This window comes from Morchella sextelata (genome assembly GCF_020137385.1).
Source record: "Morchella sextelata strain SCLS chromosome Unknown scls_2, whole genome shotgun sequence".
NCBI classification, from domain to species: Eukaryota; Fungi; Ascomycota; class Pezizomycetes; order Pezizales; family Morchellaceae; genus Morchella; species Morchella sextelata.
The window spans coordinates 182,398-209,948 of NW_025408617.1; the positions used below are offsets into that span (position 1 = coordinate 182,398).

Sequence of the window (27,551 nt, forward strand, 5' to 3'; positions counted from 1 at the left end):
ACAGTCAGTCGTGCTTATATCTTATCTTGATCAGATCTCGGCAGCAGACTCAGAAACTATCACTCGCAGTAATTCAACACTCATACTCAAAGACTCCAACACCCACACATTCAATCCCCACCACACTCATTAAACCACAAAAACACTCATTCCAAACACTACTTCTAACCCACCACAAACATTTCAAACATCACACCTCACCTCACCACATCACAAACACCACCACAAACACCACCACAAAACATAATTCACAATGGCCCTCACCGTCCGCGAACCAATCTTCTGGAACCGCTTCTCCCTCTCCGCCCACCAGGCCGCCGAGATCCGCTCCATCATCTCCGACCGCGCCGACACCGAGAAGGCCGCCGGCGTCACTACCACCATGTTAGCTTCCCCCCCGTCCCTTCCTTGCCTTCCCTTCGATTCAATCCACCCCTTCGTTCATTCCTCGGCCAATACAGTATCGCTAACAAAACAGTAACAACAACAGTACCTCCGCCCCGACCCCATGGCTCTCAAAGCAGCAGAAGAAGCGCCGCAAATATTGGATCTTTTGCTGGATTGTCATGGTCGTTATCGTGGCGCTGTGTGGTGCGCTTGCGGGCGTGGTTACGTATTTGAAGAATTCGCATGACTGAGTGCATGACTGAGTCGTGTGCGAATTGGGAGGGTGGGGAGAGCAGGTCTGTTGAGCGGATCAAAATGGCGATGGCGGGGTAGAGTGATATTTGGAGTTTTTTTGTTCAGGAATGGAGTTATGGATATGGTTCTTTTTTCCTTTTCTTCTACGTACTACTATATTTCTTCTTTCTACCTTTACGCTCGTGTAGGCAAGATATTTACTTGGATGATTGTAATATCTACTGAGCTGGGGAAATAAAGAGATGCATGCTATGCTCTCAAACCGCAATAAACTAAATATCGCTTTTTATGATAATAATACTGATTTTCCAGGAATAGTTATATGTGAATAATTCAACAACCAACAGTGCTAATACATGCTATAAGAATACATAACTGATACGAAATAAATGCTAGTCCTAATCATGATAAATCCTCTCCTCTCTACCGGTACATCTAGTTCTTATTATTATTCTTCTTCCCCTTCGCGGCCTTCGCCTTCACCTTCTTTCCATTCCCAGCAGCAGCACCATCGGCCGCAGCAGCACCATCAGCAGCGGCAGCACCATCAGCAGCGGCAGCCGCTGCCTTCGTAATCTTCGTCAACCTCAGCACCGTATTTGCATCCAGGTCCGTCTCAGACAACACCTCCTCTACATCCCCCGCCGCCGCCGCCGCATCTCCTGCAGCAGCATCTCCCGCCGCCGCACCATCACCCGCAGCCGCCTTTTTACCTTTCCCAGCAGCTGCATCATCACCCGCAGCCGCCTCTGTACCATTCCCAGCGGCTGCACCAGCACCCGCAGCCGCCTCTGTACCATTCCCAGCGGCTGCACCAGCACCAGCATCCACCGCCGTACCATTCCCAGCCCCAGCAGCAGCATCCTCGCCCACAGCAGCAGCCCCACTCCCCGCCGCAACAGCAGCCGCAATCTCGGCCGCCGTTGCGTCCTCCACTAGCAGGTTCTCGGTAAAGATGCACCCCTCGGGATCGTCCAAGGTGTCGCAGGTGTTTCCAGCACCCGTTGGGTCTCCAATCTGGCCGGGCGCGAAGGTACCTGACTGGAGTGCGACCTGGGGGTCGCCGCCTACAGAGTCAATCTGGACGGCGAGTTCGAGGGCAATGGCCTTGTTTGTTGCTGCGGCGCCGGCACTGGCTGGGTCCTGTTATCGGGGTATTAGTTATGTGTTATATATCTAATATGGGAGAAGGGGGGGGGCCAACTTGGTGTTGAGTCAATGCGGCGATCTCGGGGTTGACGGCGGTGATACTGGTGCAGAGGACGCTGGCGAGACCAACGCTACCGGTGTTGCGCTCGAGGGTTCGGTAGACGAGGGCCGCTACCATGCCGTTGACGTCACCGGCGGCTTTGGCATTGGTGAATGCTTGGTCTGCAGTGGCTTGTTGGAGGCAGTCGGCATCCGTGATCTTGCCAGCACCCTTTATGGCAGCCTATACATGCACGATTAGTACCTTCATATATCGTGGTGGACAAGGAGTAGGAGGGGACATACAGCATTCCCCAAGAGCCCAAACACAGGATCCGCAATCTGGTCAGGATTATCGAGGTTGAGTGCGGCGCCGGTGAGAGTGAGGAATTTCTCGTGCGAGTGTTCCTGTGGTACTTCACGCTTTCCGAGTGTTCTGTGGGTTGTTGCGCTGCGGCGGGCCTTTTGCGGCGTGAGCGCGCGTGCGGAGACGAGGGTGAGGAGAAAGGCGAGGGCGATTGTGGTCTTCATTTTTGGAGTACTTTGGTTGGGTTATTTAGTTATTAGGGGAGCCGGCCCAGGTGTGCTGTGTATGAAGGAAAGTTGGAAAGAATTGGAGCCAAAGAACGTAATTGAGCCAGTCAAGCAAGTAGTAAGGTCGCGCAGCGAGCGATATTAGGAAAACAGAAGAGCAGATAAGGAAAACGAATAATGGATAGAGAAGAGGATGGTAGAGAGGGAAAAGAGGAAACGGTCAAAGCCCGAGTCCTTATAAAGAAAATCGTTATTGAGTAGATCAGTACATAAAACACATCTCGTCGGACCCACGGGGATCAAGAGAAATAAGCTATGTGGTACAGTTTCTATACTGTAAAGAGACGAAACTAGGGCAGTTTCCTCTTGTCCCAACATCACCATCATGATCAGAAGTAGAATATGTTGTTGTAGTTGTTGCATAGCAGAACTCGCTCATTCAGGCATTGCGCGCACTCAGGCTATGTGTCAATGACTGTTATACCCCCTGTCAACCTTAAACACCCCCGCCATACCAACCCGCCCCCTGAAACCATTGAGGTTTGTGACCCTTAAGCTTTCGGTTTTGGCAGGTCGCCAATCGACTCTTCAAGGATAAAAAGCTTCTCTTTATTAAGAACTGGTCGGCGCCATGGGAGTGCCAAGGGTTGCAGATAGGGGAGGTAGGTATTATATGGAACGTGTTTGGCGTAGGAAAACCCCACGGAAGGGTTTGTAAAAAATGTTATGATGTAGTCCCCATGAGCATGAGTATTAGGCTTTTACGCGCCCAATCATTTCGCCCGTGAGTGAAATCTTGACACTAGATAGCCGAGTGATATACCATGTAGGAGGAGACGAGCCAAGCCAAACATGTCTCGAGATTTTATATCCTGAAAAAAAACGTAGAGCGGTCCGCCCCCAAGGGGCTGGAGGATAATGATAACCCAGCGCATAACTAAATGGCCTCATCATCTTGTGTGTACTGCATGGAGGTGTTGGCTTTGTTAGTCTGTGTAGGTAGGTGGTATGAGCAAGCCCCCCAAGCTGGCTGGGGGGGGAGCAGGGTGATCAAGGGCGGCGGTATACGTGTGGGGTATAAATTCTCTAGACAGGAACGCCTTTCCAGTGTTGGATACTCCCCAGGTTTGGTCCCAGCCCAGAGGTCTTAAACCACGCAATCCCCGGGTAGGTCCTTTTATCACAGATCATAACGGGAGTCTAGTCGGGTGTTTAACTAATCCATAATAAAGACAGATATCCTCTCACTACAATGTACCACGTACCCGCACCTTCAACTGACCGCATGTCATTGTTGTCCTTTAACGGCAAGAATATCTACTATGTAGGTTGGTAGCGTCCTGGAGAGAGGCTAGTAGCCCAACTAGTATATACACCTGAACCCTACGTTGGCTGGCTCAAGTTAGAGTAATGGACACTGGCCTGTCTGGCCTGTTATTCTGAGTGGAGCAATCTCGCCAGCGCGTAAGTTCGATCTCCACCTTGGACTTTGGGGGATGGTGAATTGATCACTCACCATCCTTTTTGCTCTCTCTTAATTCTCGAGCGAAAATTATTTAATGCGCCCCCCATTCGGCCGGCTGCCATCTCCTAGCAGCTACCTGGGCTAAGAGCATCTCCAGGCCACGTTTACGACCCTCAATGTCCTTCGCTAGCGCTTCTTTCTCTCGCGAGAAGCTGAAAACTCTATTCCTATCTTAGATTCGGCTGGTGTGTATATACATGTATATACAGCGCCGTTAGCAGGTGTATTTAATCATAGAATATCACTCGTTTGCCAAGAATTAACAAGCTATTTGAGCTTGGTAAGGCAACGAGTCTATCTGGTAGTCATCATGGGAACACACTCTTTTTAAGAGTGCTTTCAAGGTATAAGTGTATATACGAAAGCTCGACCGGCGGGTGGCATCGCCGGGTATGAAAGTATCTCGGAGTATTTTTTTTTATAATTTTACTTTAGGGAAAGGGGATCCTTCTTAGTGACCAAGTTTAAGGGGTATTTACTCAACTAGCGGTATGGTTGCAAACGGGCTAACCCGGTCCAATCTTAGCATTGGAAAAGGTTGTCATTTTTTTCTATATACCCCGTGATGCTTGCTGAACCGGTGAGGAATCTCCATGCCTAGGAGATATCACTTGAATAAAGCACATGTAGATACAATCTTAATTCAGTACGTGTGTTACATAGCTAGGGGTGCTTAGAGTACTTTTATAGAGTTTTGTAAAACAAAGTTATAGTACGTCCACTAAACTTTCTGGATCTTATGGCCTGATATGTGCACTGACCCTGCATATACAAACATTAACACTGACAAGCTATATCTATATCACTCTCATAATATGTAGTTACGTTATGTGCACATATCTAGGGGGTCAAATTGCGCATGTCACGTGAACCCCAACCCTAGAAAGATGAAACCTTACTTTGACCTCCAAGGTGTGGGGGGGGGGGGGTTCGATACGAGTTCTGACACACCACAAAGCCACCAATTATCAACGAGAAACTCTTTTTTCTTCCGTTCCCAAGTTTCACATACACACGTTATCGACCCATCATACACAATGTCTCTGATTGCAAATAATTGATTCCCCCCACCCCCCCTCCCTCCTTCCCGCCCGCCTTAACTAAAAAAAAAGGCCCATCACAATAAACTAAAAATTATATCGAAAAACCATATCTCAAATGACCATTATCACAAAAACTACATCTACATCATAACACCTTTAAAGAGCCGGGGCATTCGGGTCACCGAGACACTGGTCAACTCTCATCAAGTTCTTTCCACTGGCCTTTGCCAATTGGATGAACTGCTTCAAGTACCCAACGGTGCTGGGGTAGAGGTAGTGCATAACCACCAAGTTACCGCCCTTGGCCAGATCGCGCTTGAAGGCGTCGAGCTGCTTCTCGGGGGTGCTGGAGGTAGCGTATAGCCAATCTTCGCAGTCTGTAGCACAGTTGTTAGTTTCGTGTTACTCTACATATATGCTGAATAAAGGGAAATAAGGTTAGACATACCAATAGACCAGTTGATCAGCTTTCCACCAGGAATCAACGCAGCAATTCGCTGTCTCATCTTCGCACCCTCATTTCCAAACGGAGGTCTGAAGTACTTTGAGGTAATACCGAGGGTCTTGGTGACGGCGTCGATATCCTGCTGAATCTCCCAATCGATAGCCTCGTTGGTGCCGAGACCCTCAATCTTCGGGTGAGTGAATGAATGGTACGCGACCTGGTGTCCCTGCGCCATCATCTCCTTGTAGACGTTTGTAAGGTTGGTTGAGGTGTCGAGAAGGGCGGCACCGACGGTGAAGAAGGTGACCTTGATATTCTCCTCCTTGACGATCTGCATGACCTGCTGGGCGAGCTGTGGGTCGCCGTCATCGATGGCGAAGGCGAGTGAGTTGGGAACAGAGCACGAGAACACCAATGGCGCGGTGGGGAGCTTGGAGCGGACGGTGACGCCTGATGGGATGGTCTTGACGATCTCGATCTTGGAGATGACGGTGTTGGTGCTTCCGGTGAAGCCCTTGAGCGCGAATCCAATGGTGCGGGTCTTGATGATGTCGAAGTGGGCAATGGGGACATAGATATCGGTGGCAGTAGCATAACGGCCGGCATCGACCTCGTCCCAAGTCTCTGGGTACGGTGCTACATTGGCGTTACAACCAGAGTTGTGTTGCTGGAAGGCAATAGAGAAGGCGCTGGAACCAGTGTATGCAATGTGGAGGTAACCATTGGCGTAGGTAGTCATGTCACGGCACGAGTCAGAGATCTGAGTGTACCAAGCGAGATCACTGTCCTTGTAGCTGATGGTAAGCTTTCCGCCGGAAATGGTGTATCCAGTGGTATCATCACCACCGTGCCAGAATCCGAGAGCATTAGAGTCGGGGCCGGTGAACTGGTCAATCACGAAAGCGGTGGCGGTGGCTGAAGTTGCGGGAACAGTGTTGGTTGCGACGCTGTCAGTGGGCGTAGGTGCAACAACATACTCCTTAGCAGTACTACCGCAGTAGAATGCGAGCGGGCCCAGGGTGACTGGCTTGCTGTTGTAGTTGTAAAACATGATGGACATCAAGTGGCCGGTATCGAGGCCAGTGAAGGTCGACAACGGGAAGCTGTAGAACTTCTCAGTGCCGTCAAAGGTCCATCCAAGCTGTGCTGTGGTCCTGTCGACAGACTGGAAGTTAGAAGCACTGCATGAAGCACTGTATTGCATCTGAACAGTGAATGTAGTGCCTGCAGCAGCCTTGATGCGCATTCCAATACCACCATACTTGTTGGTGGCACTGGTGCAGTCCAAGTTGGTGTAGAAGTAAGAGTTGCCGGTAGGGGTAAAGGTAACCCGATTGTTGGCAACGACGATAGAAGTCATAGTACCATCATCTGACGATGCCTTGAGCATGGCATTGTAGTAGAGGAAGGTAAGACGGGACTGTGATGCCCAATCATCAACGACCAGAGGCGAGCAAGTCCCTGAAGTTGTAGGAGTCGAGGAGGTGACAGTTGGGGAGGTGACAGTTACGCTAGTTGACGAAGAGGTTCCAGTGGGTGTTACGGTAGCAGAGCTTGATGACCCAGTGCCGGCCGCACAGGCAAGCTTGGTCTCACCAAGTTCCCATCCAGCGGTGTTGGAGCTGAACGCAGACCAGACAAAGGACTTGATCACGTTAAGATTGGCACCAGTAAAGCTGGAAAGCGGGATTGTGAGGGTTTGAGTTGCACCCGTCAGACCAGAAACAGTATAGAAGTAGCTGGTGTAGGTTGTTGATGCACAGGTGCTTGCAGTCTGTATTTCAAGGGTGAAGGAAGCTCCAGAAGCAGGGCTCTTGAACGGGAATGTAATTGCATTATAACCCTGGGTTGTGGCAGCAATGCATGAGTCAAAAGACTCATAGAAGTAAGCGTTTGCCTTGGGTGTGAAGGTGAGCTTTTTGGCGGCGGTGTTGGCCGTAATTGAAGCCATTGAACCATCATCTAATAATCAATTAGCTTCAATGTCTAGATCTATGCACTATGAAACCACTGGGAATGTCTAGCCATAGACAATCCAAGTTCAAATAGGTTAACATACCAGATGTCCAACTTCCTTGCTTGTTGATATTAGTTGAATAAGTTGAGTAGTCGTCTATAACCAAATTTGAAGTGCATGCAGCATACGCCGTGCCCCAAAAGACAGCAGCTACAGCCAGAATCTGGCTGGTAGAAACACGCATGATTGCGCTATTAAGGAATTATATTCTGTAGGTAATGAATAAAAAAAAACGTGTGCAAGTTGGGCAACGAAAGTGAAACTCGAACCCCACAAAAGCGAATGACTGATCGTAAGTTCACGATCGTTTGTGTACCGTCTTCAATCCTCAAGAGAAAGAGAGAGAGAGAGAGATGTTGGACTGGTGAAGAACTGAAAAAGATGGGGAACGAGGGCCGGATATATATAAAAGCTCCCCAAGAAGCCTCCCCCCGAATAAAGACATGTGTGTAACATGTGTACCGCCCAAATCCAACTAACTCTAAAAGGGAGGATTCCAATTGTAACGCGGGAGGGGAGAAGGGAGGGGCGGATTGGTAAAGGGTGGGCTTGACAGAGACAAAGCAAGTAGCTGAAGCCTATCTTTGGCCGTAATAGCCTGAGTAACTGCAACTGTTTTGTGCTTGGGCTCTCTGTTCCACAGCAACAACAACAACAACATGATCTGTATGTATAGTGCCTATACCCTCGCCCCGAAAAGCAACCCGCCCCCAGTGAGGATCTGGTACAGGGGTTAATATTGTTACTTTCTTCGGACGATTAGATGGTGTGGGTACATCTGGGTGTGCCCTTACAATTGGTTGTTCTAGAATTGTTCGTTTCCCAGCTTTCGGCCCCTTTCTCTATAGGTACCGGGATGAAACGTTCTGTTTCTTTGAACCCTTTTTCTCAACCCTCTCTTCAATTCAGCTCTTTGGTAAACGATAACGTTTTGGCTGTAAATAGATTGTCGGTCTCGGAAAACAAACTACCGACTGCAATGCAAATAGGAGAATACCCTTTTCTTCTCTTCTCTCGTTCGCCACAGACCCTTGTCTGAGAAGAGAGTACCCTACATATCAGTATAAGCTTAAGATACGAGAATCGAGCAGGGACCCCAGGTCTCAACCATCCGGATTGCCGAGAGGTCGAGTCCATATGGAGACTATTTCTCTGAAGCTTAGATAAGTAATCGCAGTCCGCCGTCTTTGTGGCGTGTCTCATCTCGCAATTCGAGAGTAGGTTGTGTTTAGTTTTTTAGTTTTTTCTCTTTCTTTATTTCAAAAAATTCCTAGAGTAAGTAGTTGTTTTGCAGTTTCAAGAATGCAATGGCGAAAACCGAAAAAAATGCTCTGGAAAACAAACAACCCGGCCCTTCGAATACAGCAGGGGTAGATACATATGTACTCTACCCCCCTTCCCAAGTGATCGTGATTACCTCATAAACACCTGGAGTTCTGGTAGATCGCATGAGTACCTACATACAAGGTAGAGGCCAGTAACCCATCCGTGCAGAATCACTCCATTCCTAATGTCGTCAATCGAGTGAGGAAACTCTAGCTCTAGTAGCAACGGCTGAAACGAACCAGCGATGATGTGCTTCCCCAATCGAGCCCGATTCCTCTCCTACTGACCTGGCCAGTTACACTAAAAGAGCCGAGTTGTAAATTAAAGTACAGTACTCTACCTGGCCCGGCCTTGGCCATGTTGTACAAAGGATGCATACGCTGGTACCTGCTCTAGAGTTTCCTAGTAGTTACGTTACTTAGTTAGCTAGCGAGTATAGCTAAAGATAGAAAGCGAGAAAGAAAAAAACCCACATATACCCTGCTACTAAAAACTCGTGATCTTTTTTGGAGCCCGCACTTCAGAGCGTGTCAATATCATTGAAACCTGCCGAGGAACGAGGGAATCTTGGCTCGCTCTGTAAAGAGTTTTGGTAAATATCTTTTAAGGGGGGGTGGTAAAGAGACTAACGCTCTAACTATTCTGCCATTGCACTTGAACCTCATGATCACCGCATCAAAATATAAAGCCTCAGCCATTGGAATGTAAATATATTATCAGAACCTCGGATGACAATTCTTGATCATATATACCTCTTGTACACATCGGCCTACATGAAGTATTCCACGCAGCAGAGTATCGGTATCGCGGAGATGTATGTATCGTAGAGGCACACATCCACGATGTCATACCTCCTAGAGTAACTAATCCTCCTTCCTCCACCCCCTCCCCTACCCATAACCCCTCGTCGACTTCCCGATTGCGCGAAAAGGCAAAATTCCAAGCCCTTTAAGCGACAAAAACCGTGTGGATCTGTAGCCTGATATGGGTTCCTAGGTTTGTTATTAGCCTCCTGGATCCTGCTGCCTTCCTGCTATTCTTAGCCCGTCCCCGTAGCTAGTGTTCAGGAGGCGAGTGCCGAGCCCGGAATATTACTGTTGAAAAATCAATATTCCTTTCATGCCCAGCTGGGAGATAAATATCGCGGTGCCGGGGGTTCCTCCTCTTGGGAATCGAGTCGGAACGAGCTCTTCCGAGTGACTAGGTTGAGGTTGGGGATACATTGGCCTACTTGTATGTGCTCTTGGCAGGCATCCGAGGCACCTTTTCGGGCAGCTAGAGTACTCTACGAGTCTAGATAGACATCACACGCTCTGCGTAGAACATGTATCATTCCAAGATCCAAAAAGAAGACTATTAAACGAGTCAACTCCTTTAACTATTCTAGACTCTACAGTTCGGAGTTCAGGGCAATAGCAACGCCCAGTACACCTGCATAGATCGATCTGCATGCGCGCGGTACGGTTCCATCTCCTCGTCCCATCCGCCCATCTGCGTGTCTCAGTGCAAAAAATGCTGTGAGGTACAAAAGACAGTTGAACATAAACGAGAAAGAGATCATCAGGAGAACGAGCTTGCTTATTCGCTTGTTCCTGCAGTTGTGGCATTTTTTTGTGTGAGGCGTAGGTAGAGTAGGTATCCCTCTCGAACTAGACTAGACTACATCATGAACATAAACATTGTTAAAGACATGCACCTATTTCAGTGGTCAAACTTTTTGTTGTGTAGAAGCCTAGTATATTGCCGCGCTGGGCAATGTTTGAAGAAAAGACACCGATTCAACTATCGTGTAGTTAGTTGCAAGCCAAGATGAGAATAATAACACGAGCCATAAGTCCCAAACAAATCCAGCCAAAGGAGTAAAGAAGCAAAGTCACAAATACTTCTCTGCATAACTCAACCCACCTGCCAAGCCCATCAACCGCTCTCTCCCGCCCGCGCGCTCGTATTAACCACTTCATTAATACATGTGCCTACAGCTAAACCTCATTTCCACCAAGTTTCGTCGTTCAAGAAAAAGAAAAATGAAACACCATCTAGCCGAAGACATGGAGTTTTGGAGATGCGTAGCGAGAGGCAATGTAGGATGGTTCTATCACGGAGGATGAAAAAATATCTACATCTTATATACACATAAAGGTGACACGTTTAGTTAGGCTAGACTGTGGACACCGTTACTAAGACCACCTTTTTTCACACACATTCAGTGCGAGCAATTGTTCAAACCTTGAAATGATAGCCTGCTTGGGAAATCCGGGTTTAAGGTTTTCAAGTGATTGCGTGAGTGAGAAAATTGTATTATAAAACCCGCTGTAACTACATGTACATGTAGGTACAGGCAAGCCGACAGACACCTTAAACCGACATACCGCCTCATGACCAGGCCTCAACCTCGAGTGACAGCCCGTGAATCGCCTCCATACACTCCACACACTCCATACATGAACTCCAACTATATACACAACTCAACACTTGGCTACTCGCTAGCCGTGACGTGCTACGGCCCGACCCGCGGCCAAGAGTGCTTGATTCCTCCAGAGAAAGCCTCTGTCCCGTGGTGGCTCCGTGTGATCGACCCGAGTTTTGTGGCTTCCCGGCGGAGGTTTCCTTTGGCTTCTAGGGAGGGGAGTGTAATTTCCCGATCCATTGATTCATTAGTTGTGGATACAATAAGCATTACCATCCTATCCAGGTTTGAGTAGGATAGGTATACAGTATCCGGTAGAATTATTGCGAAAGTCAGAACTAAAAGGGTGGGTTTCTTGGCCCGTGCTCACTGCAAAAATTCCTTTGAGGGCCAATGGGACTATCGGGTCACGGAAAACCCACTTTCGCATTAATTCTACCAGAATCTGTAGGGGGGGGGGGGAGCCGGAGACTTTGGATTCAGCTCTTGGTCTTGGTGGTTATTGCTTTTCTGATTCGCTGCGCTGCTTGGCAATTGATTGGGGGGGGGCTTGAGTTATATTTTGGATTCGGATTCGATTCGGGTTTCTGTCATTGCAGGTCCTTTTGCAGATAATACAGCCGGCGCCGGCCCGATAGTCATACTGTAACTCTGCCTATGATGTGCACGGGTTATGGATCTTTCGCCGGTCGGTAAAGAAGCATCTCAAATCGAGAGGAGGAGGCACTCGAGTTTCCAGCACATGGCCGAATACTATTCTTAAGATATAGGTACTTGGCACTCGGAAAAACGGTCGAGGGTAGACTTTAGCGGAGATATCATGAGATGCAAACCCCTATGTATGTGCATATAGCAGAGCAGAGTATCAATCATGCAGCCGCAGGAAACTCGACCCCCTACATACATGCACACTCTATTCTATTTAAGCTTAAATCTCCACCTAGGAACTCTGCATACAGCCAGGAAGAAAGAAAGAAGGAAAGAAGGAAAGAAGGCTTATGAGACTTGTGTGAGAGAAATTTGTCACTTCAATTCAGCCCCGCCTCCCTTCCTGCCTCCCGCGCCCCAATCGCCAATCAGCCAATCGACCAAGTGGTGGCTTATGTAGATAAGCTCAAGGCTCACCCTAACAGGAAAACAATGTTTGCAATTCCTCGGGTATATATACAGCCAGTGCTTCCTCGTATCACAGAGAGCCTCCTCGTATCGTATATTGATTCCCGGAGATGTGTCATGCACCAACCAACATCTATCCCGAGAGGTGGGTTGAAACTTGCACTTTCAGCCGCTGGACTGGTTGTTGGTTGGGGTTGGGGTTGAGCAACTCAGGGGGCCAGCGAACGGAAGGATAGACTGATGATCGATTGTTCGTTTCCACACCACACAGGTCCGCCCGCACCCGCAAACCTGGATATGGCTGCGACAACCACCACCCACCCAGTGCATGATTTGACTCCCATCCCACATATGCACTTGACCTGCCTACCCGCCGTAGCCCTGTTTGAAATCAAATCCCAGTGTCTACATGTGTATTTGTCTGCCCGCCCCCTCTGCATCCGGGCAATAAAAGCAGGGCAGGTAAAGTCCACCCATCCGTGCTCCATGTACACGAGAGTAATCCCTCCCCAACGGCTCTCGACAGCTCTTGGCAACGTCTCTAGCCCTTCCAGATGACGCGGCAGCCAAGGCGGATGTTCTTTGCGTGTAGAGCGGAGTGGGTTGGGTTGGGTTGGGTTGGGTTGTGGTGGCCTCTCTCCTATTTTCTGCATTCCTGGGCGAGAGAGAGAGCGAGAGGGAGAGAGAGAGCGAGAGAGAGAGCGAGAGAGCCTCAGAGGTCAAGTGGATGGAGGAGAGTAATGATTAATATAAAGCCAGAGCAGAGTCGGATGGCGCACACCCCCTTAGATACTTAAACCCCCCCAGAGACTAGAGAACCTCTAAATTCTCCCCCCCCCAGAGACCCAAAGACCCTCCAAAGACTCTTCCCCAGATCCGAACGGTCCCTGAAACCCTTAACCCTGTCCAGGATTCAAGAATTCCAGAAGCCCACAGCTATATCTACAATTAACCTCACTACCTGCCTTATACCACCCACAGCCCATACCGCCACACACCACACACCACACCACACCACACCACACCACAATGACCGTCGACATCCAAGTCCAACAGCTCTTCATCGACTTCTCCGGCCTCCCCCCCTCCGGCTCCCCGCCCCACCCCAACACCCCCCCTCCCACCACCCCCTACGACACGCTCATCGACGCCTGCCACGACTCCCCCGCGCTCATCCAGCGCGCCTACGAGACGCACCGCACGTCGCGCAACGCGCACCAGGGCGCGCAGCTCCTCGCGCCCTCCTTCGCCGGCATGAGCGTGGACCCGATCCTGCAGGAGCTCGTGCACGCGGCGGGCACGCAGCGCATCCCGGAGCTCGAGCAGGCGGGCCGCGAGAAGAGGCGCCAGGACGAGATTGATACGCGCAATTGCTTGACGTTCTGGGCGCGCCCGACGGCGGCGGTGCGGGAGATGGTGGGCGAGGTGCAGGGGAGGCTGAGGAAGCTGTGCTCGGGTTTGTAGCTCTTTCGTTGTTGTTGTTGTTGTTGTTATTGTTGGGGATAGCTAGCTGGAGCTATATATTCATTATTGGACCACCTGCTAACTCGAGCTTGCGGACCAGACATCTGGCTCATGCCCCTCGACAACCTGCACCTCACCGTCCTCGAAATCGCGCACTCCCGCACGCGCCCCGAAATCGACGCCATCACCGCCCTCCTCCGCCCCACCCTCCCGCTCATGGTCAACCTCCCCAGCGCCTCGGCGCACCGCGCCGTGCTCATCCGCCCCATGCTCTCGTTCGACAGCGCCGCGCTCGCAATCTCGTTCGTGCCCGAGGCGGCCACGCCCGAGAGCGCCTACACGTACCACCACCTGCGGCGCGACTTCTACCAAGCGGCTGTGGACAGCGGTGCCGCGTGCGGCTCGCGGTACACCGTGCCGTCGGCGCACATCACTGTTGCGCGGTTTGTGACGGGCGGCGGCGTGGAGGACTGGGATGTGGGGAGGAGGGAGGCGTGGGTGAGCGGCATTGAGAGGATTAATGCGTGGATTGAGAGGGAGTGGAGCAGGGTGAGGTGGGTGGTGGGGGAGGAGCGGGGCGTGGAGTTTAGGAGGGGGTTGTTGTGGTATGGGGGTGGGGATGCGGTGGCGGTGGGGAAGCCGTTGTGAGGAGATTGCGCGGGGGGGGGGGGGGGGGGGTGGTAATGGGATGGGAAAATGGGTTGCTTGCTTTGGAGTTTTTTTCTTTTCTTTTTCCTTTTCTTTTTGCTTCAGGGATACCTAGATTTCAGTTTGCCGTAAGGTGCAGTCCCGTAGGAAATAGAATAGATACCTAATGGATTGCATTAAAACTTGAAGAAACGTGAAATAATGGACTACAATAAAAAAATTAACGAGTTGAAACAATTGCACAAAGAGAAACAACAAGCGTGATCGATAGTCTTCACAAGCGGTCACTCGGTCCATATCGGTCCATATCTGATTACGAAAAATCTAAATTGCGATTTATGTTTAGCCAAGCAGCAAACTAACAGAGTCTAGTTCCTCTACTTCTTCTCCGTCTTCCCAGTCGGGATGCAAAAGAAGACCGCCTTCTTCCCCTCCGCGGCAGCCTCATCACATCTATAGTACCCCTTCCTCTCAAACTGTATGATATCATCCACCTTCACATCCGCAACATTACAATCCGCAATCGCATCCTCCCTAAACTCCGTCTTGGGGTTGACGAAATTCTTGAGCTCATCCTCCTCCTCCAGCTTCTCCTTCGTGATCAGATAATCAAAGTCCACCAGCTCGACCTGCACCGTCTCCTGCGCCGCCGCCAACCACGTCACCTTCTTCTCCGTCTTCTTAAAGTCGCCCTCGAGATGGAGCGTCAGCTCCAGCGCCGTCACGTCGCCCGCGGGGTCAGGACGGGTGATCTTCGTCACAAACGCATTACCCCAGTCCATCAGCGTGATCTCCTCGCCCTCCTTAAACGAGCGCGCATCCTCCTGGTCGAGCAGCACCTCGTCGCCCAGCACCACCTTCTTCAGCCCGATCTCGGCGTTCTTCTTGTGCTTCGGCTTCATCTCGACGACGGGGGTGGCGGGGCCGCCGATGACGCGGGCCTTGACGGCGCCGGCGGCCATGACGGCGGTGTGGCGGGGCGAGATGGGGTCGATGACCTTCTTGTTGCCGGCCCAGATGATGGTCCAGTCGAGGTTGACCACGTTCTTTGACGGGCCCTGGGCAAGGATGAAACTGCGGAGGGCCTCGATCGTCATGCCGCGGCGGCGGATGCCGCGGACAGTCGGGAACCGCGGGTCGTCCCAGCCGCGGACGAGCCCTTCCTCAACGAACCAGGTGAGCTTGCGCTTGGAGAGGAGGGTGCGGATGAAGTTCAGTCTGGCAAAGTCCCAGACGTGGACCTTGCGCAGGCCGAGTGCCTCGATCATCCACCAGTACTGCGGGTTGCGGTCGCGGTACTCGATTGTTCTGAGGGCGTGGGTGACGCCCTCGAGCGAGTCGACGATGGGGCAGGCGAAGTCGTAGGTGGGGTAGACCTTGTATTTGTCGCCGGTGCGGTGGTGGACGCTGGGGTTGCAGCGGTAGATGACGGGGTCGCGCATGGCCTTGTTGGGGTCGTCGACGCTGATTTTGGCGCGGAGACAGGTCTTGACGCCTTGATCTGTTGCGTTCTTCATTTCCTCGAAGGCAGCGAGGTTCTCCTCGACGGTGCGGTCGCGGTTCTTGGAGGCAATGCCCTCCATTCTCTCGTGGCGCATTTGCTCCTGCGCAGTGTCGTCGCAGTAGGCTTTGCCGAGTTTGATCATCCTGATAGCTTCCTCGTAGAGACGGTCAAAGTGGTCGGAGGTGTAGGTGATCTTGTCACCGTGGATTCCAAGAAGGGCGAGATCCTCAAGGATGGAGTCTTGGAACTCCTGCTTCTCCTTCGTGGGGTTGGTGTCGTCGAAACGGATGATCATGGTTCCGCCGTAGTGCTGCGCAAAGTACTGGTTGAGCATAGCGGCTTTGGCGTGGCCAATGTGGAGGTAACCTCTGTCAAATCCATGTGGTTAGAATTGCGACGCCTGAGGTCTCTGGCTGGGGGAGAGCTTACGATGGCTCAGGAGGGAATCTGGTGACAACCCCCTTGTCAGTGTCCATGAGGCCAATCTCATAGCTTCCTTCCTTGCTCTTTGCCTTCTTCTTGGTTGTCAATTCCGCCTTGAAGCTTTCAACAACAGTAGATACCCGCTCGATGGAACCAATGTACTTGAACCACCGGACCAAGTTGGGAAGGTGGTTTCTCTTGATGGCAGAGATGGCCTGGCCGTTGCCGTTAAGAGCACCCCATACAGAGATATCCGCGATTGTAAGGGTGTATCCCACAAGGAATGTGCGAAGAGTTAGGTGGTTGTTAAGCTCCTCGAGCGCAGCAGAGGTGGATTTAAAGTCCTTGCTCCCACCAGAAAGACGGGTAAGCGTAAAGGCAATCCATTCATCTTCCTGTATGATAAAAGAATTAAATCCTACTTCCATAAAAACTACTAAAAACACTCAGTTCTTACCAAAGAACCCTGGCTTCCACGGATGTGCTGCGGGTATGCAGAAATCAATTTCTTAAGCACAGCTTCAGGTCCATAGACGACATCATCGCCCTCAAGCTGAACACCAATTGAAGATTCGGGAACCGCTTTGTCGAGGAGTTCAACCTCCTTGACGACAACCGCAACTGGCTGGACAGGGTCTGATCCGTTAATGACGCTGCTCGCGATGAGCGCGGGGTAGATGTGTGCAAGTTGAGCCTGGTAATAAATACTGTTAGTAACTGAGTTGTATGAGAATAAGGAATCCTTTTATCTTTACGAACCTTTTGGGCGATTAGCAAATTGAACGACGACATTTTGCAAGCGTTACTGTCCAGAGCAAGTTGGTCAGGTATGACTTTTATTTTTGGTTTGGTGGGGGAGGGGCATTTAACTCATCGGGTTAGGGTTGCGAATGCACCCGGGTAACCAAGGCAAGATGGCCGAGTTGGTTATGGCGCCAGTCTTGGGTCCCAGCAATTCTCAGACATGGCCATTGTTCATTCCTAGCTGTACTTTGGCGAAGCTTCGCGCGATCGCATCTTCCCAAACCAGACAATCAAAATGTCGGCTCTTAAGGGACTCCCTTCGTTTTCAAAGGACGCATTCACAAATACAAGCCCGGAATGCGTATACAAAGAAGTTCGCCGTATCAGAAGCCGAAAGGACCCTAAACCGGACGTCACAACTGTCAGGGACTACCAAGCTACACTAGTCAGGCACCGCCCATCACCAGAGGTGAAGAGCATCCTACTCATCGATGGAGTTGATCCAAAGTGCAAACACGGTGACTAAATTCTAACCATTTCTTTATTTCTATATATCGGTTGCTAATCTCAATCAATCTTCGTACAGTTTTCAAATTCAAATCAACCGACTTTGCACTCCCGTTTCTCTACAGTGACTCTACGGCCCATTCTCTAACGTCTCAAACGCGGTCTCAGAAACCTCCACGTACAGAAGCCGGACCCTCAACTGAACGCAAACGTCCTGTTGAGCCACGGGTAAACGTGGATGTTGCAGTAACGCCGGATAGGAAGAGACCCAGGCGGGAATCAGAAAGGCGTGCTGAAGCTGCAGAAAGACAGCGGGAACAATAGAATCCGATGCAGTTGCTAGCGCTGGTCACAACAATCACCTGCTATATGAGGGTCAAACGTACCTAGTGAGGAAATCAGTAGTATATAATCAGATGTAAAGTATATAATACTAGCACCCCTTGGGTGTTTGTCTCATCACCAAGTTTTAGTTATAGGACTTATCGTTCGGTAATAATTGACTATTGTCTTTTGTGGAATATCTTTTCATTCTTCCTTATTTTGGTGTTATGGAGCTCTCCCGTGCCGTCGGAATGCAAGGGTGTAAGCCCTCAGAAGCTAGTATATACCAATAATACCACATAGACTTATCACATAAATTATGAAGGTTCTCGTTCGGTAAATTTAGTTTATTTCTAAGAATATACACGGCGTATCCAAGTTAGTAGTAGATGTTCATCCAAGCAAAATATAAAGCTCGACGTCCGTAGATGCGAACAAGTCGCTCTTCATTAAATAGGAGGAGAGTTTGATATTCCACCTAATATAGACAATCACACTCATTGTCCCTAAAGGGAGGATGTGTTGTATATGCTGAAGGTGGTTCGGGGCAAATTATAGATTTGGGGGAAATGAACTGGTAGGATGACGGAAAGCTTGCTCTAGTCTCAGGCGATGTAGCACAGCTACTTTTCAAGACTCCAGAGTGATATATTTGTTGCATATCAAACTATATCGCTACACCCATTCTCAACCTATTCTCCAGCACTGGCGCGCCTAGCACCAGAAGCAAACCCATGCTTCCTGCAAGATCACATATTCCATGTGGGACGAAAGGGAGAAAAAAGGGAGACAGGACAGCCGTTTATTTAATTTTGAAGAAAAACCCTATTTTTGAAGAAAAAAAAGATTGTTTACATGACAACGCCTGAGTTGGAAGCAATACGCTATATAACTTGTTAGTATGGGACTTTAGCAAACATAAATGGGCAGATGAGCTCTTACCGGCCACAAATCCGCAGCCTCCTTTCCGACGGGTCCAGTAATAGCTGATCCCTTCATCTCACCCTTGGGGTTGACGATCTATTCGCAAAATCCCACCATTAGCCTCTCTATCCCTCTCCAATCAACCAACCAGCAAGCCTCCAGCTGCTAATTCCCCCAATTCTTCTTCCCCGCCAAGGTATTTTAGAAATACGTACCACACCAGCGTTGTCCTCGAAGTAGAGGTAGATTCCGTCGGATCTCCTCCATGGCTTGCTCTGTCTGACAACGACGGCAGGCATGACCTTCTTCCTCAGCTCAGGCTTTCCCTTCTTGACGGTGGCCATGACCATGTCACCGACACCAGCAGCAGGGAGACGGTTGAGACGAGCACCAATTCCCTTGACGGAGATGATGTACAAGTTACGGGCGCCAGAGTTGTCGCAGCAGTTCATGACGGCTCCGCTATTTAATCCATTAGTTTTCCGGTCGCAGCCTAGAAGGGAATCTGGGAGACGGACACAGGCAGACCGAGGGTCATCTTGAGCTTGTTACCGGCGGCACCACCGCGTCTGCAAAACAGCCATGAAATCAGCATTTAATCTCCCATCGTCGTCATTTCGTTCGCCGTGTCCAATTCGGTGGGGAAAAAATCTGGGGTTTCCGTAACGTACCCACGCTTCGACATTTTGAGCTGTTTTTGTTGGTGTTAGTACGGGAAAAGGGTTCTAGGGATCCGTCGGTCGGTAACGTGAAGGGGTCGTTATTTTGTCGTGGTGCTGTAGTCGTCAACTGCGATGTTCGTTTGGGAATTTGCGTGGTCTGGCTTGGTTGTGTGGGCAAGGGCTTGGCGGTGGGATGCGAAATTAGGGCTCCGCATTTAGCAGTCACAAAGCTCCCCCACAACGATGAACTTCACTGCTGAAACAACCGCTGTCTATCAAATCTTTGAAAAATGAAGCAAGTAAATTTCTCCTCTGTATGTAGCGGTTTTGAATGCTGATGTCTATCCGTATGTGCAATAAGGGTTAGGGTTGGTTCTTGCGATATCACTCGTTGCCATCTCTAGCTCTGCGCGCGCCCAGTAACATGGTTACCTCTTAGAGATTGAAGTGAAATGAGGTGAGATTATAACTTCACCTTTTTACAAATATGCTACCGTAATCCTACTTATCTATTAAACCGAATTCATGTGGAATTACGTTGACTATATAAATCAGCGGCTATTGGCATATTCGCCAAAAGAACCGTGAATGTTGCTCTTGGCTATATAGCTGCACAGAAGCTCACTCGCCCAACGTCCACCATGCTACTACATGTAGTCATCATCAGGTCTTGATCCCATATTATCTGCGGACCAATACCAGCAGAAGGAAGAGAGTATTTTCCCACATTTCTGCATAGGAGCATAGTTTGAGTTTACTTCGCGATTGTGCCCACCCTCCATTTAGAGCGAGGAAACTGTATATACCAAGAATCTAACCTTGACTCTTCGCCAACATCAACTCCAACCATCTTGTTCCCCTACACCCTTCGGAGAAATTACAACAATAATATTGTCTGGTTACTTGATGGCAGCGCCTTATCATCCGGGTCTAATCCACGAGGAAAGACAGAGGTGGTAGAGCAGGGTCTTGGGAGTTGGCGCACGTTTTCTCTGTCTTTCTGAGATTTGGCCCAGTGAGCTGGGGCTAAGGTCACTCCAGGGAGCTAACACAATGGCCATCGGATATAAATCTGCGAATATAAGCACCAGGTTATTATACTGAGCCTTTCTATACGTCTAGGCCAAAAATCTAACATAAACCGAAGGTGTTGATACTACCATACATACATCTTATACAAATTGCCTGGACTCAGTAATAGAGACGTATCTTGACGCTCAAATTTGGGCAAAAAAGGAAACATCCTTTATTTATCTATCTCTTCGGATAAATTAAACAATATCTTCTTAAGACGGAGGAGGGAGCAGTTTATATAGACAAACCTACAAAGAATGACTACGTATGTCAGATGTAAGTTTGTTTAGCTGAGTCTACATGTGCTTATGAAAGCCCTCGATGCGCGTGGAGGTGAACCGAGTTCTTTCTACGTAGGCTTTTGGCTTCACACGGCCTCAAAGAAAGCATACGTGAAATGAGACTACACGTTACGCTAAGCTTTATGCTCATGGAAATCACAGGAGAGCAGGCAGAAATAAATTCAAGCTTTCGCTAGCTGCTACAGTATTAGAGCCTTTAGAAGCTAAATATTGGCTTGGCATAGCCTAAAACAGCGCCCTAACATGCCTAGAGCTAAGGCCAGTCCCAATCCATAAACCAACCAGCTTCATCAAAGTCCTCAGGTTTCTCAGATTTCGCATATCATTACCGCTGTATCTTCAAAGCTACACGTACTAGTGATCACAAGCTCCATACACGAGTAGGACATGAATGCAATAAGGTTAGGCCCCAGTCTCTTGTAAACACCACTAATCATGGGACAAGTAGCAGATCGACGAAGGTCTACACATGTGGAGTTGATCTGCAGTTGATTCTTGAAGCTCTACCCTGAACTACTCAAGACACCGGCCATGAAGTTTATAAAACGCGCTTTCGACTTTTTTCTATCTCCATGGATGTAACGAAGGACGGAAAGCCATGGAATCTTATGTGAGGAAAATATTTCACTTGACCCCATAACGAGCACTATGCACCGTGAGTAGGACATCTGCATTAAAGGTATTTCAACTTCATGGCCAGCAGTGCTAACTCACTTATTTGGACTCTATCGGGCTCTATTACCATGACCCAAACGTTTACTGGAGGCGAGAATGAAAGCTTTCACTTGAAACACATTGGATTTAGGTTTAAGGTTTAGGTCTATGCGGATTACCTTTTCATATTCCAAACTTTAAACTTTGGCCATGGCGGTGTCACAAACTTTTCACACATACTTGAAATGCACCAGGAACTAGATGATCATAGTACGTATACTGTTTTATTCTTTCCTAACCTCAAACGTCAAACAATCCGCTCCGTCTCGTATCAAGCCAACATCCACCTTCCTAGCCTTCGCCACCGCGTTCCGCAAAGAGAGTAACTGTCCCGTCCGACCACTGTGTTCGTGCGCGTGACAATACGGCTGTTATAGGTCTCCAGATATAGAAGGGCTACAAAGAATATACATCATCCCCCCTCTGAAAAAGATGATGCACATTTTCTTTTCCAAGAATCGCCCCTGCGTTTCATACTCTCCAATGTCCACAATTTTTTCGACATTCTCGCACCCCAACGGAGCCTTGGTATCGTCCGACGAACATAGAGCGATCGAGGTGCGCCCCTCCGATTCCACAATGTTGCAAATATCTGCGAGTAGATCCAATCGATTATTGATGTATTGGGAGCAGAGGACATCTGCTGAAGCTCTAGCTTTGGGGACGTCCGCGGTGGTGCCTTTTCCGTCGAGGCTATATTGGGGTTGGGATAGGGAGCCTGGTGCTCTAGATGCAACGAGGGCCAGGGCGCCTGGGCTGGTGAGGAGAACGAAGTAGGGTAGATATTCTGTAAGTTTCATTTTGATGTGCGATGCTGTGGAATTTTTGTTCGTAATTGGTGGCGTTTTCTTTTTACTTATATGGTCAGTATTATAGGCTTTTAGGTTGATAAATTTATAGGAAAATCCTATGGCTTATAAAGCCGAAGAGTCATGAATTTCAAGTTTGGTAACTTCAATACCTATTACGGAAGCTTGAAAAAAAGTTGTCTCATCTGGCGAGTGACCACCTGTGACTTGTCTATATACATACGCAAACCTATAAATATCGGAATCTCGAGATCCCCACCTTCCTTCTTTCACTTGGTACTGCTGCATGATATTAAATCCCAAGATTAGTCGACAGCGGCAGGAAAATCCTACTCGATATATGCAGGACAGCCGGACTATCGATCCGAGGGAACAGTAATTGTTCCTTCGGGACATTTGAAAAATATGACATGATGTGTACATGTAGATATCAGCTGACCGGCCTTGAAACCGAAAAGAGTTACGGCTAGGCTGAGAAAAAGATTCACGATGGCCCTCGGCCTTGGGGTCCAGCATAAATGTATATATGTAATGCAGGCACAAATCTCTAAAATGAACGGGCCCCGCAGCTTGAGCTACATATATGTAGCAAGAAAAAGGGTTTGAGTCACATATATGTAGCAAGAAAAAGGGTTTGAGTCGAAGCCGCACAAGAGTACTTGCTGCTGCGGTACTAGTACATAAGAAAGAGGAGCGCTCTCAATTAAATATAAAGAACGATCAACCTGAATCCGGCCCGATTTGGATTTACATGTGCATGCCGATGCATGATGTCTGTACTCTACTTGGCGCGTATCTGTAAGGTATGCAATTGTGGTTCCTTTTAAAAACGTCAGTAAAATACGAGTAGAGTACAAATAGCACGGTTCTGTATATAATGAAGTGATAGGGCCGGGCCTCTGTTCCAAATCAGTACCAGTGCATATCTTCTAACGCCTTTATAAACGCCGGTCTCTTCTCAAGATATCTACGATATTGAGCAGTGGAGTTTACAACAAGGGCTGACATGCGGGAAAAAGCATAAAAAAAACCGCGTAGTACTACAACATGTAGGACAACTGCAGGCCGGTTCCTCCAACACGGATAAAACAGACTTGCAGATCTAGATGGGACAGATACCACCGATATCGGGCTCCGCCGGTCCTTTTTTCCATGACAAGAAAAAAATCCGTGATTGTAACAGCTGGTCGTCAAAACAAAAGAAAGCAAGAGAAAGAGAAAGAAAGAAAGAGAAAAAAAGCTATGGCTTTTCCTCCACCGATCCCATCCATCACCCTGCACGCCTCAACATCGTCCTCAATATCAATACCGTGCATATACACAATACCCCGAACCCGAGCGCCACAGTCGCCATCCCTAGCTTAAACAAGCCTTCGTCGCGCACGTGTACGCCCGCCCCCGCCCCCACCTCCGCCCCTCCCACACCGTCCCCACCACGAGAGATTATGATGATTTCGAGGCCTCCGCGCATAAGCAGGAAGAAAACGGTCAAGAGCGCACAGAGGGCGAATGGGTGCACCATGGTTAATTAGGTAATCGGGATAACGGGTATGTTTTTCTCTCGAAGATCGTAGTTGGGATAGACTTTTTATTTTAGACCCCTGTGCTATGACCCCGGGGTGGTGGTTGTGCGTTATCTCAGATAATGTGGGTGGATGTGTGGGTGGGTGTTGTGGTTGGTACGCTTTTGAGGTGTGGGTTTGGCCGGTTGGGATTTGTGCTCCTACTAGACATGGTTGTGTTAGTGATGGATGCGAGTGATGGATTGTGATTGGTACCTGAGGATTATTGGTATTGTTAGTTAACTCGCTGATGATGTTCGGTATCTGTGTGGAGATGATGTTGAGAAGGAGGAAGGCACAGGATATCAATAGAGAAGTAGACAGCTAGCACTTATCTGTCCAAGTGTCCTCTCCCGCTAATCCAAAGCTTCCAGCCACGGTACTACATGAATGTAGAACAGCTGCCAAGCATCGGGGAATAGAGCAGTGACGAATACAGGCAGGTACATCCTGCTTGAATCCGACAGAAAAAACAGAAAGTTTGACTAATCCCAAGTTTAGCAGGACCGGGCATGGAGCGCGGTCTACATTCAATCTTCCCACTGTAGTCACTTCCAATTACCAAGATACGCACTGCTCAATTTCCCGAAACCAGATTATGCAAATACAAACGGGGGAGAACAATTAAGCTGAAGCTACATATTCTACTCCATCAGTGCGGACTCCTCTGGCATTGCACCGGCTTTAGGCTGCTCTAAGATCACCCTTCCCCACAGTTTCTTCTTTTTTCTTCTTCTTTCTTTAGGGATGGGCAGCAGCCTCCTTCTTGGGTTTTGCGCAGGGTTCCTGAATTTCCTGGTACCTGGTCCCCGGGCTCCTGTACTCCTGGGTGTTGGATTCCTGTTCCCTGGTTCCTGGTTCCTTGATCCTGGAATGCCAAATTCCTGATTCTTCTTGGGCTGCTTGACCTTCCTATTGGTCGTCCTTCCCCACCTTACTCCCTTATCTCTCGTCTCTCGTTTCTACTATTACTTTTGCTCTTTCTTGCAGACCTAGAGGCATTATCACTCGCAGGTTAGAAACGGATCTAGCTTCCCACCCATCTATTTCTCCCCGCACCCCGCACCCAAAGAAAAAATACAGACCACTATAACCTCTGGGAGCAATCTGAGGGCGTTGAGGGCGGTCTACTCCCCGAGGAACCTAGGGATCTAACTGTCGGGCCATTCTTTCTTTCCTCCAGCGTTCTGTTCTTCCTTCTTCTGGACCCCACCATATATAAGGTATTGAAGGAATTGGTATGCATTTCTGCTCTTCCCTGTCTCATCCGGTCAGGCCTGTAGCTAGATTGATGCATCTATTTCTTTACCCGCCCGGCCACGAGCTCCTGGTTTTACCAACCCCATATGCAGACCCCATGCCACTAGCTAGTGCTGAGCTTTGATACGTATGTATATTATACCTTAGCTTTTTATGACACTTTTTAAGCTCTCGATTCTTTGATCAATCGAGAGTCTTGATACCTATTCGATCATCGACACCATAATATAACCCGTGCGTGTGAGAACTAGCACTGTATATTTGCTTGTGTCTCCTGTAATTGTTCCGGAACTACGTTATGCTTGGCCCTGATATCCTACGTAGCTAGAGGTGAAAAGGGAGCGTGTTGCGGCCATGATAGCTATGATCAAGGCTTGAAGTGCGGATTTACAATTGGGGTTTAAGTTGGATTGAGAATCGGATGTAGAGATAACCAGCCGGAAATGTTTGTGATAACATGTCACGGTACCGCAGTCCAGCCCATAAGTGCATGAGTGACACACCATGAGTGAGCCCCCCCCCCCCCCCCCCAAACCCACCTCCTCCTTCCACAAAGCCACAACCAGAAACCAGAAACCAACTTTTTCACAACCACAAAAGCAAAAACACAAAACACAAAACACAATGCAAAACCCAGAATCGATTTATCCATCTATGTATATAATAAAAGGTATCACCAATCATGAAGTCTATCTCATTCCTCCTTCCTCTCCCTCTCCATCACCCTCCCTCTTCTCTCTATAAAAAAGAAAGCAAACTACGCCGTCTTCTTCTGCGCATCCAGCATATCCTGCACCGCCGCGGCCTTCCTCACGTTCTTCGCCGCGTCCCTCTGGTGCGCCGAGTACAGGAGGAACCCCGCAACAGCGCAGATAATGTCAATAACATGCACGCCCCACCAGACATACTGCGTGCCCAGTGCGCAGGTCGAGTATTCGAACCGCCATGCTATATCCCCGCCAGTCAGTCAGTAACTGCACCACATATGGGAAGAAAGAGAGAGGGGGGGGGGGGACATACACTGCGCCTTCTCATCCCACCAGGCACTAACCAGCCCCGCATTCCCGCCATAACCGCCCATCATACTCTGCACCGTGACCTCCCTCACCCCGCCCTTCGCGGCCTCGGATTCCTGCAACCTCTTCTTCTCGACGCCCGTAGCCAGGTGCTCCCACCTCGTCGCATTCCAGCCCTCCTCCAGCCTCGCATGGCGCACATCGCAGCCCTCGTGGTCGTGCCCCGTGAGTATGATGCCCGCCTGCTTCCCGTCCACGGGCGTGCCGAAGAAGGAGCTGAGTACGTGAGAGCTGGTCTCGGCGCTGAGGTGGTTCTGCTCCTTGATGCCGCCGCCCTGGCCGGCCGGGAAGTACGTGAAGAGGGGGGCGTCGACGCAGACGCCGGACTGCTTGTGGAAGGGGAGGTGTGTGAGGAGGACGGTTGCCTCCTTGGGGTTGGGGTTTCCGGTGGTGCTGGATTCGAGGCGGTTGATCAGGGCGTATGAGTCCTCGCGGAGGGTTGGGTCGAGGATGGGTTCGTCGAGCGTCATGCTGTTGAGCACCACGAGCTTCAGCGCCGGCACGGCATCCCCGCCGCCGTTGTGGTGCGGCGGCGTGACTGTGAGGTCGTAGTTGATGGGGCCAAACATATCCACGAAGCGGTCAACACGGCCGCGGTTCATGTCGCCCGCATAGCCGATGTCGTGGTTGCCCGGCAGCGTAATGACCTTGTACTTCCACTCCGCACCGTCTGCATTCCCGGCCTCCAGATCCGAGGCGTTGACCTTGCTCCCGCCTGAAAAGACCTCCCAGAAGCGGTCGCCGCGCTTCCGGAACTCCTCGTCGCCAATCCACTGGCTGCCGATCAGGTCGCCGAGCACCACGGTGTGCGTTGGGTCCAGCTGGCGGCGCATGGTCTTGTAGATGTGGGAGAGGTAGAGGTCGTTCCCCCAGAGGTCGATGATCTTGCGGTAGCGGTGGAAGTCGCGGGAGAGGTGCTGGGGGTCCAGGTAGCTGAGGAGGGGGTCGCCGGGCTTGTGCTGGCTTGCGTAGCGGCGGAGGGTGGTGTCGCCCTCGAGCTGGGGGTCGCCGAGGGCGAGGAGGCGGAAGGGGGCGGGCGTGCCGTCGGGGGGCGCGTGGAAGGAGCAGAAGTGGAAGACGGGGTAGAAGTAGAGGTAGACGTTGAGGAAGACGGCGAGGGGCATGAGGAGGTCGAGGTAGGCGACGATGAGGATGCCTTTGAGCGTCATTGCGGCTATCGGGGGTGTTGCATTGGGGGGGGGGGTGGAGAGGTTCGGGGGAGAGATGAGGGAGAGGTGAGAGAGGTGGAAGAGAGTGTGGAGTAGAGAAAGGGGGTGTATCTGTAGCTAGCAGTAGTAGACAGTAAGATAG

General features: G+C 49.9%; 11 protein-coding genes across 11 annotated transcripts; 3 read left to right on the forward strand and 8 right to left on the reverse strand.

The window, feature by feature from the left end:
* Positions 1–253: 253 nt before the first annotated feature.
* Positions 254–638, forward strand: H6S33_005329 (uncharacterized protein; the record flags this gene model as incomplete). Its single annotated transcript, XM_044837092.1, has 2 exons — positions 254–384; positions 479–638. 2 exons carry the CDS (start codon positions 254–256, stop codon positions 636–638), a joined length of 291 nt encoding a protein of 96 aa, XP_044698638.1.
* A 439-nt stretch (positions 639–1,077) lies between these two features.
* Positions 1,078–2,361, reverse strand: H6S33_005330 (uncharacterized protein; the record flags this gene model as incomplete). Its single annotated transcript, XM_044837103.1, has 4 exons — positions 1,078–1,355; positions 1,398–1,785; positions 1,847–2,074; positions 2,137–2,361. The coding sequence occupies 4 exons, from the start codon at positions 2,359–2,361 to the stop codon at positions 1,078–1,080; spliced, it is 1,119 nt and encodes a 372-aa protein (XP_044698639.1).
* Positions 2,362–5,088: 2,727 nt separating this feature from the next.
* H6S33_005331 (uncharacterized protein) lies at positions 5,089–7,578 on the reverse strand (the record flags this gene model as incomplete). The annotated part of the gene is made up of 3 exons (XM_044837114.1): positions 5,089–5,309; positions 5,381–7,339; positions 7,437–7,578. The coding sequence occupies 3 exons, from the start codon at positions 7,576–7,578 to the stop codon at positions 5,089–5,091; spliced, it is 2,322 nt and encodes a 773-aa protein (XP_044698640.1).
* A 1,052-nt stretch (positions 7,579–8,630) lies between these two features.
* Positions 8,631–9,618, reverse strand: H6S33_005332 (uncharacterized protein; the record flags this gene model as incomplete). Its single annotated transcript, XM_044837125.1, has 9 exons — positions 8,631–8,646; positions 8,855–8,901; positions 8,960–9,020; positions 9,100–9,122; positions 9,194–9,238; positions 9,279–9,297; positions 9,351–9,409; positions 9,473–9,489; positions 9,615–9,618. 9 exons carry the CDS (start codon positions 9,616–9,618, stop codon positions 8,631–8,633), a joined length of 291 nt encoding a protein of 96 aa, XP_044698641.1.
* Positions 9,619–13,272: 3,654 nt separating this feature from the next.
* On the forward strand, positions 13,273–14,355 carry H6S33_005333 (uncharacterized protein; the record flags this gene model as incomplete). Its single annotated transcript, XM_044837136.1, has 2 exons — positions 13,273–13,699; positions 13,808–14,355. 2 exons carry the CDS (start codon positions 13,273–13,275, stop codon positions 14,353–14,355), a joined length of 975 nt encoding a protein of 324 aa, XP_044698642.1.
* Positions 14,356–14,732: 377 nt separating this feature from the next.
* Positions 14,733–17,074, reverse strand: H6S33_005334 (uncharacterized protein; the record flags this gene model as incomplete). Its single annotated transcript, XM_044837147.1, has 4 exons — positions 14,733–16,227; positions 16,289–16,677; positions 16,740–16,976; positions 17,042–17,074. 4 exons carry the CDS (start codon positions 17,072–17,074, stop codon positions 14,733–14,735), a joined length of 2,154 nt encoding a protein of 717 aa, XP_044698643.1.
* A 247-nt stretch (positions 17,075–17,321) lies between these two features.
* H6S33_005335 (uncharacterized protein) lies at positions 17,322–17,857 on the forward strand (the record flags this gene model as incomplete). Its single annotated transcript, XM_044837158.1, has 2 exons — positions 17,322–17,544; positions 17,613–17,857. The coding sequence occupies 2 exons, from the start codon at positions 17,322–17,324 to the stop codon at positions 17,855–17,857; spliced, it is 468 nt and encodes a 155-aa protein (XP_044698644.1).
* Positions 17,858–18,708: 851 nt separating this feature from the next.
* On the reverse strand, positions 18,709–19,466 carry H6S33_005336 (uncharacterized protein; the record flags this gene model as incomplete). The annotated part of the gene is made up of 5 exons (XM_044837170.1): positions 18,709–18,741; positions 18,800–18,877; positions 18,997–19,243; positions 19,300–19,350; positions 19,453–19,466. 5 exons carry the CDS (start codon positions 19,464–19,466, stop codon positions 18,709–18,711), a joined length of 423 nt encoding a protein of 140 aa, XP_044698645.1.
* A 2,438-nt stretch (positions 19,467–21,904) lies between these two features.
* H6S33_005337 (uncharacterized protein) lies at positions 21,905–22,333 on the reverse strand (the record flags this gene model as incomplete). The annotated part of the gene is made up of 1 exon (XM_044837181.1): positions 21,905–22,333. One exon carries the CDS (start codon positions 22,331–22,333, stop codon positions 21,905–21,907), a length of 429 nt encoding a protein of 142 aa, XP_044698646.1.
* A 1,279-nt stretch (positions 22,334–23,612) lies between these two features.
* Positions 23,613–23,864, reverse strand: H6S33_005338 (uncharacterized protein; the record flags this gene model as incomplete). Its single annotated transcript, XM_044837192.1, has 1 exon — positions 23,613–23,864. The coding sequence occupies one exon, from the start codon at positions 23,862–23,864 to the stop codon at positions 23,613–23,615; it is 252 nt and encodes an 83-aa protein (XP_044698647.1).
* A 2,057-nt stretch (positions 23,865–25,921) lies between these two features.
* Positions 25,922–27,409, reverse strand: H6S33_005339 (uncharacterized protein; the record flags this gene model as incomplete). The annotated part of the gene is made up of 2 exons (XM_044837203.1): positions 25,922–26,112; positions 26,185–27,409. The coding sequence occupies 2 exons, from the start codon at positions 27,407–27,409 to the stop codon at positions 25,922–25,924; spliced, it is 1,416 nt and encodes a 471-aa protein (XP_044698648.1).
* Between the last annotated feature and the right edge of the window lie 142 nt (positions 27,410–27,551).